The sequence below is a fragment of the Populus euphratica genome, unplaced genomic scaffold (genome assembly GCF_000495115.2).
Source record: "Populus euphratica unplaced genomic scaffold, PopEup_1.0 scaffold620.1, whole genome shotgun sequence".
Lineage (NCBI taxonomy): Eukaryota > Viridiplantae > Streptophyta > Magnoliopsida > Malpighiales > Salicaceae > Populus > Populus euphratica.
Window position 1 is genome coordinate 13,924 of NW_011500491.1, and position 8,546 is coordinate 22,469.

The 8,546-nt window shown below is 34.2% G+C and overlaps 1 protein-coding gene across 1 annotated transcript; it reads left to right on the forward strand.

Annotated features, from left to right (window-relative positions):
* Window positions 1-475: 475 nt before the first annotated feature.
* Window positions 476-7,746, forward strand: LOC105114994 (WD-40 repeat-containing protein MSI4-like). Its single transcript, XM_011011756.1, has 15 exons — window positions 476-828; window positions 1,215-1,278; window positions 1,914-2,000; window positions 2,528-2,590; window positions 2,953-3,018; window positions 3,143-3,217; window positions 3,597-3,672; window positions 4,005-4,218; window positions 4,507-4,588; window positions 5,066-5,139; window positions 5,298-5,409; window positions 5,547-5,621; window positions 6,322-6,398; window positions 7,170-7,269; window positions 7,444-7,746. Exons 1-15 carry the CDS (start codon window positions 605-607, stop codon window positions 7,543-7,545), a joined length of 1,491 nt encoding a protein of 496 aa, XP_011010058.1. The 5' UTR covers window positions 476-604; the 3' UTR covers window positions 7,546-7,746.
* The last annotated feature ends 800 nt before the right edge of the window (window positions 7,747-8,546 follow it).

Sequence of the window (8,546 nt, forward strand, 5' to 3'; positions counted from 1 at the left end):
AAAACTAATCTCTATATAATATTTACATTATCTAATTTGATTTAATAGATTAAAATTAGATAATATAAATATTATAAATAATCATAAATAAAAATTTAAAAAATTAATATCATGTTTGATAAGAGGTGAAGATTTTTAAATCGTGGTATGGTATATAACAACAAACTTAATTTGTTGTTATATATATATTTTTTATTTTTAATTAATTTTTTTATTTTAATCAATTGATTCAATTAATAGCTTATAAAAGGTTTTTAGCTAATTTATTAATTCAAAATCGTAATTCTAATTGAACTTAACTTACGAAAACTAGTAATATAAATCCAATCTGTTCGGGTTAAAAAAATAAATGGATTAGATTTATAATTTATAAAATATTAAAAATTAAAATGAATTCAAACCGACCCAAAAGTTACACACACCTACATTTTTGTATCAGTATTTTTTTTTTTAAAAAAAAACCTTCGGTAGCAAAGCAATAAAAGGATAGCCTAGCTGGTTCTAGTCTTTATACTAGCTAGACAGGACAGACCCTCCCACCTTTCAGGGTTTTAGCTCTCACACTCGTACTAGAAGAGAGAAAGAAAGTCGTTTTTTCTTTGAAATGGAAGCTGCTGCTGCTGCTCCTCAGGTGCCAAAGAAGAGAGGCCGAAAACCCAAGCCCAAAGAAGATCAGCAACAGCAAAGTGCTGGTCCCAAAATGAAAGAGGGAAAGAAGGCACACCAACAGTCTGTTGATGACAAGTACACTCAGTGGAAGTCTTTGGTTCCTGTTCTTTATGACTGGCTTGCTAATCATAACCTCGTTTGGCCTTCTCTCTCTTGCCGGTATTTTTTCTCTCTCTTTTCTCCTAGGGTTAATACTTTCCTTTCAGTTCTTGATTGATTGATGCTTTTCTTTCTGGTATGCATGCTTTAATGTTCTTTCTTGTCCAGCGTCTTTATTTTCGGATCTTTAATGCGTTGCATCTTTTTATTGAAGACGAAACCCCAGCTTGCGGGCACATTATTTATCAATGCTTCATTTCCTTTTGGGTTAAGAGAGAGTGAGAGATTTTAGGGTATTATTTCTTGGGATGTTTTATCTCTTTGTGAACCAAAGCCATGGTTTTTCAGTTTGGTTACCTTGTTGCTCCATTTCTATGGCTGTACAATGATTAAAGTTCAATGATTCTATTTTTTCTTTTCTTATTGATTGATGATTCTGTGATTAGGTGGGGTCCGCAGCTTGAGCAAGCTACTTACAAGAATCGCCAGCGCCTCTATCTTTCCGAGCAGGCTAGTTTTTTGTTTATATTATATGAATTTTTTTTCCCTAGTCGAACATCTGAAATTTCTATAATCTTATTGGACAAAATGCTCTCCTTTTTGTTTTGGCAATAAAGAAATTGCCAAAGAGAATCATTCCGAACAAAATGGCTTAAATCTTACTGCTCAAATGGGTATTGAAGGCTGAAGAAATCAGCCAAAACAGCATCCTTACACTGAAACAACATTGAAACTTCCAAGGTTTTACTGGTGATAAGTGGAGCCTATGGGTTTGGTGTGAAATTGGTCAGTCTTTTAGCTTGGGAGGGGCATTTGTTAAATACCCTCTGACATCTCTTTCTGGTTGATCCTATGTGAAATTGTGGGCGAAATGTCTTAGAGATTTTGGTACTCTGTTGATGGAGTATGACTTGTGGTGCTGGGTTTACTTTGCTAATATCTTTCATGCAAGACTCTTTTCTTCATGTCGAGATTCCTGTTTTTGTGTCCTGCATTTTACCTTTACCCTTCTTGAGATTCATTCCCCTGTTACCTTGCCAATGAATATTACCTTCTATGATAATTTAGAAATTCATTTTTCTCATAAAAAATGTTTTACTTTATAATGGTTATTTTTCTTTATTCAACTTCTTTTTTGTGGTCAGACTGATGGTAGTGTTCCAAATACTCTGGTCATTGCAAATTGTGAAGTTGTCAAGTCTAGGGTTGCTGCTGCAGAACACATATCTCAGGTAATTCATCACTTTTTGTTGTATTCTACTTTCTTCTTCCTGCTCTTAACTCTTACTCCGTGTTTGGGAACCAAGTATGAAGGGACGGAAAGCGAAATAATTGAAAATGAAGGGAAAGAAAGTTACAGGAGAGAAATAATTTCCTCTCTTGTTGTTTTGATGGAAGGAATTTGGAGGGGCAATTGATCTGTAGAGAAAGTTTATAAAATCCTTTTTTACCCTTCATTTTGTGGAAAACAAAATTTATTATAAGGGTGAATGAGCAACTTTTTTTTCATTATCTTTCCATTGTCTCTCCAAATTGGAAAGATTGAAAGGTGGGCCCAAGGAAAATCTTCACTCCACTTTCCTCCCCGCATTTTCTCTCTTCCATCCAAACAATTTTAAGTAACTGTCTGCCATCATATTTCTCCCCCCTAAATTCTTTCCTCACTTTCTATCATCCAAATACGCTGTTAGGTTCCTCAATTGTTCCTAGAACTTAAACTTATTTAGTTAACATCCATTTGCTTTTTTTTTTTTCTCAGTTTAATGAAGAAGCACGCTCTCCATTTGTTAAGAAGTACAAGACCATCATACACCCTGGCGAGGTATAAATCTCATGTAGAAAATGTACACAACCATAGTGTATATGGTTATTTGTAATTTCATGCAGTGATGCTGATATATACGCTGATTATAAACTTTTGGGACTTCTTGTTTTTTTTTTTTTTTTCTCCCTTCTTTAGGAATTAGATTTCTGCTTGATCTCTCTATTCTTGAGTTTGTTGTAAATTTTTACTTTTTGCATTTCCTGTTATAAAAGAAATTCTTCTTACGTGAACTTAATCTTTGCCTCAATGGCTCTTTACTACATGTTCTCCCTGATCTTAATTTTTTGCCCTTCTTTCTAAAAGGTGGAAAATCCCACTTGAACTTGTTCTTCATAGTTGTACTTAATATACTTTTTCAGGTAAATAGAATCAGAGAACTCCCACAGAATAGTAAGATAGTGGCCACTCATACTGACAGCCCTGATGTGAGTGTCTTAAGAACCTATTGATTTCTTTATTTAGGTTGATGTTATGCTGTCCGTGGTTTTACTTAAGTTTTGGTAGTTTCCATTGTTTAATTTTTCCTGGACTGGACGTGTAAAACTTCAGGTTCTTATATGGGATGTTGAAGCACAGCCTAACCGCCATGCTGTTCTTGGAGCTACAAACTCTCGTCCAGATTTGGTATAATTTGATTTTGAAATGCAGCATTTTTTTTATCTTTTATTTACTTATTTATTTAGACTATGTTTTTTATATTAATAAATCAGCAATCCTAGAAGTTATTGTTCATTGGTTTCACTATAATGGAAAGTCAGGTCATGTTGATATTTTCCTTTAAGAGTGTTGTAAATTGGGAGCAGGCACATGCCAATGCGATTGTGTTCAAGTGGCTCTCACATCAAACATTTTCTTGCATCACTGTAGCATTCCAGGCATTTCTATATCTTTCATGCATTTGCAGACCTTTTTTGATATTACCAGGGATTGATAATTTGTTACCAAAGTGACCCATTTTTGCTTGGGGCACTTAATCATATTAACTTGGAACTCTTTCTTGCAGATTTTGACTGGACATCAAGACAATGCTGAATTTGCTCTTGCAATGTGCCCAACTGAACCCTATGTGCTTTCTGGAGGTTAGAAAATCACTTTCCAAATTTGTTCAATTATGTGCTGCTTCTTTTTGATAAATTTTTTTTAATACATATCATAGTGTATACTTGTTGAAAAGTAACTTTCTTAAAGTTAGGGTTGTGATTACTATTTGCACCAAACAACATATTTGTCTTATGATGTGTTTTTTCCTTTTGGTCGAGCTATGCATTGTGGTGTGTACTGTTATGCAGTGGCTCGGGAGTTTTGTTGGATGTTCATTATTCTTATGTACATGTCTAGATTGCTTGGATAGGTGCTAGGACTAGATTTGTCTTGATGAAAATTTCTTCTAAATAGGGGATGTTAATTGCAGGGAAGGACAAGTCAGTAGTTTTGTGGAGTATTCAGGACCATATAACATCATCTGCCACTGACCCAGCAACAAAGTCTCCAGGATCTGGTGGATCAATCATTAAAAAGGCTGGGGATGGCAATGATAAAGCCACTGATGGCCCTTCTGTTGGACCACGAGGTATATATCAGGGGCATGAGGATACAGTTGAAGATGTGGCATTCTGTCCATCCAGGTATCTCCTGTGGCCCTGGCTAAATGCATATGTAGTCATTTGGTTGTTTGTTGTTTTAGTATTCAATGTATAATATCTTTCATGAAAATTCTGAGTTTTTATGATTTTAGTGATCATTAATGATGTTATTTTATTCATTTTATAACGTGTATGATTGAAGATGTAGCCATAAAATTGATCTCATTAATATGCTGTTGCATTTATGTTTCATTATAGTGTTGGAAACCATGTAAGTTGATGTTTCTGACTTGGCTTTTTATTTCTGATTACATTTATATTTTTCTGAAGTGCGCAGGAGTTTTGTAGTGTAGGAGATGACTCTTGCCTGATATTATGGGATGCTCGAGATGGCACTAACCCAGCTATCAAGGTTATGCGCCTCTGCTTTATATTCTTGGTCTTATTAGTATCTGGTATCTGTTTTTGCTAATTTTTCTTGGACTATGGTTGACAAATCATGCAATATTTATGAATGCATTCCCAGCATTGATGAACTGAAAACCTGCTCTGATTGTTCTGAATGGTGAGGAACTAGGTTATTATTTATTACTTTCCACTCCAGAATATATTGACCTTTTCTTTTTCTTGTTTTGACCTGTTCACATTGATTGGATGTAGTGTTTTTATCTTAGAAACTGAGTAATAACTTGTATTTTTTATTTATTTTGTGTTTCTTTTAATATCTACTTCATTGAATCAAATTATCATTCATGTTTTGCATGCCTTATTACTTTTTAACATTCAGAGGTATTCTGTGAATCATGCTTGTTCAATTTTAAACTAAAGAGCTCAGCTCTGACTATCTATGTTTTTGTGTCCTCACCCTATTTTGGTTTCTGGTCAACAGGTTGAAAAGGCACATAATGCTGATCTTCACTGTGTTGATTGGAATCCTCATGATGATAACCTCATTTTAACCGGGTATGTTTCAATTTTATGCTTCCTCCAGTTATGTTATGCTGCCAAGATGTGAACAAGATAATCATTTTTAGTTTGGTTGATTTTTGTCTCTGATTGCAAGGAAAAAAAAATAAAATAAAATGATATAGATCTTTTCTTAACTCTTGATTTTTCTTCAGGTCAGCGGATACTTCTGTTTGCATGTTTGATCGACGGAACCTCACTTCTAATGGAGTTGGTTCACCTGTCTATAAATTTGAGGGTCACAATGCTGCTGTTCTCTGTGTACAGGTAATAATCAACCTCTTCCTTTTATTCTTCTCATCCCCAGGACCTTTTCTTCTTAATTTTAATTGGAAGTAGTCACTTGTTGTCCCTGAAGTGCTAGCTGTACATGTTTATTTCATTAATCTCTCATTCTTTTTCAGTGGTCTCCAGATAAGGCTTCTGTGTTTGGGAGTTCTGCGGAGGATGGTCTCTTAAACATTTGGGATTATGAGAAGGTTTGTGTATCCAATCTCTTCACACATAATTGAATATAAAACAGATGGCTCTTGGCAATGTAGACCTATTTGACAAATCATTCAAAAGTCAACAAATCCTCAAGAGAAGGGGAAAACGAAAAGGATTGCATATTCTTTTTTTTAGTTTGAAATGTTTTTAAGAAATATTTGATTTCCTTATTGTTTCATAAGAAGCTGGAGCAAGGACTAAACTGTTCGTCTATTAATTATTGCTTGCAGTAAAGATAAAATTATATAGAGAGGTGCTTCTCTGCAAGAATGCGTAATTTTGAATGTGTACATCCATGTAACTTGTCTGTTAGAAGTCCTGTATGGGTTGTTGGTTCTTCACTTTGAGATAAATGAAATATTTAGTGTATGAGGATGCTTCTAGGAAGTTCAAAAACTAAAGCTGATAAAATTGAATGTAATTAGACTCCCACGTAGTTTGTTACATGGATGAGGGATTTCTTAACACAGTTGTTCTTGAGCTCGACCCAACATTCTCTATGGTGCTTTTAAGCTAAACCTCTCCCTTATTGAGGAAAGCCTTCCCCCCAGCTCTACCTCAGATTTCAAAAAGTTCTAATTAAAGCTGCTTTGCTTGTTTGGTTCCAATGGTGCCTGCTTTCCTGTTTGATTGGAACCTTGGTGATGTTTTACTAGCATGCATCCTCAATGATGTTTTCTATTCTTACAGGTTGGCAAAAGGTCTGAGCGTCTGACTAGAGCCGTGAATTCCCCTGCAGGATTGTTTTTCCAGCATGCTGGGCACAGGTTTGTAAGATTGTTTTTCTTCTTGAAAACAGTTCCTTGGTTGCAAGAAATTCTCAATGGTTTGTGATTCTTTGTTAACTCATATTAAGGATTCCCTTTTACGTGTTTGTTGTACCTGGAATATATGTCTATCAAACTAGACATTTATCACTGGATTGACAAATAAAAATCTTATCATTCAAGATGATTCCTTAACATTTGTCATTGTATGGTTGCCTTTATCATTTTCTTGTTCATGCAGTTAATGCAACCATCTTGTCTGATTGTCCCTTAGCTTTGATTGCCTGCTACCTTGTATATGTGAAAAACATTAATTTTTTCTAGTTTCAGAATTTGGCCTTTAGTAATTAGAGGCAACCCAACACTTGTTTGTGGTCCTCTAGATTACATACAATGTTAAACATGCTGTGAAAGGCTGTCAAATCAGGGAAAACTCAAATGGTTTTTACCTGTTTGTGTTCAAGAGCTCGTTAAGGTCATATCTACCTTGGTATAAAGATTTTTTTGGTTTAACAAAATCAACTGGGACATTTCAAGCAATGATGCAGGATGTCAACATAAAAGTTCTAAATTCACTGTAAATAAGCATTCATCTTATCTTTTGTTCTTGTCTTCACATGTTTAATGTGTTTTTCTTAGCCATATTTAATCCTACTTTATATGTTTGATTGATAATAAAGCACATCTTCAATATTTGAATGCTCTGTTCTTTTTTGAGTATTTTTTGTGGCCAGAAAAGTCCCATAAATTTGCTTCATTCTGTTCGTTCAGGGACAAGGTTGTTGACTTCCATTGGAATACATCTGATCCTTGGACATTGGTTAGTGTGTCTGATGACTGTGATACAACTGGGGGAGGAGGGACATTGCAGGTAATAATTTCTTTCCGAGAATGTGTCTTCTTGATTGTGCAAGTGTATGGATAATTTGGTAAAATCAACTGTGTTCATGAAGATGGGAATGGAGTTTTAAAAGTATTCTAGAGATACTTCTACATTGGGTCATTTGGATAATGCTTAAATTTGATTTAATAAAAATGTGTACAGATATGGCGCATGAGCGATTTGATCTACAGGCCAGAAGATGAGGTTTTGGCAGAGCTTGAGAAGTTCAAGTCACATGTGGTTTCCTGTGCTTCGAAGCCTTGACATGGACGTGAAACAAAGAAACTTTATGATGATGGGAATCAGCATGAAGTACTCGTTTATCGTATGCATTTAGATGTATTCTGTTTTCTTGGTGAAAGGCTGCTTCTTTCAATCCTGCGTTGCAAACACAAAAAATAATGGGGCTCATGAACAGTAATTAATGGTTTTTTCTTTACCAAATGTTTGGCTCTTACGTTTTGTTTTGAACGCAACCTCCACCGCGTAAACAAACAGCCTAAACAGCCTCGAAGACTGGTAGTAACTGGAGGGGATGAATGCCTATGTATTTGCTTCATTAGAGTTTGTAGCTTTTTAGAGATGAGACTTTCAAGTTGAAGGTTTGGACGCATGCTCTGTCCCTTTCAGGTTAAAGTCGCCCTAAATCGTACTTTCGACAAAATTAAGGTAGATCGTTTCTGGATTTAGACTCATTAGTAAAGAATTTAGCATGGATGATGAGATCAGGACAAAAGGGACCCGGACAAGTTTGCATGGGTCGATAATTGTTTTTTTTTTTTTTTTTTTTGGTTTGAAAAAAAATTAGCCTAGTAAGTTAAAATTTTGGATAGAATAATATCATTTAAATTTTTTATGATAAAATAACATTTTTATATTTACTAAATATTACTATTTCTACATGGGCAAAATAATTGTTGTTTTTTTAAAAGAGTGATATTTAAATGTTTATTTTTGAAATACATTTATGACGAGTGATATTTAAATTTATTGAACTTCACTGTGTCAAAAAATTTAAATATCTTCCAAGATTGAAGAATACATTGATGAAATTGATGCTCTTAGTAGTTATTACTTTAAAAACCTATTAAATATTATTTTTGTCTTCAAAAAAACTAAAAATTAAATTTAATTCTAGTCTTTAAGCATTTTTAAATATTTTTGTCTTTGTAGTTTAATGTTTGTAGCATTGGATTTATATTTTTGAAGTGAGGTTAATTTTTAATGATTTTTATTAGAACAAGATCATTTAGGGAAGGGCAAAA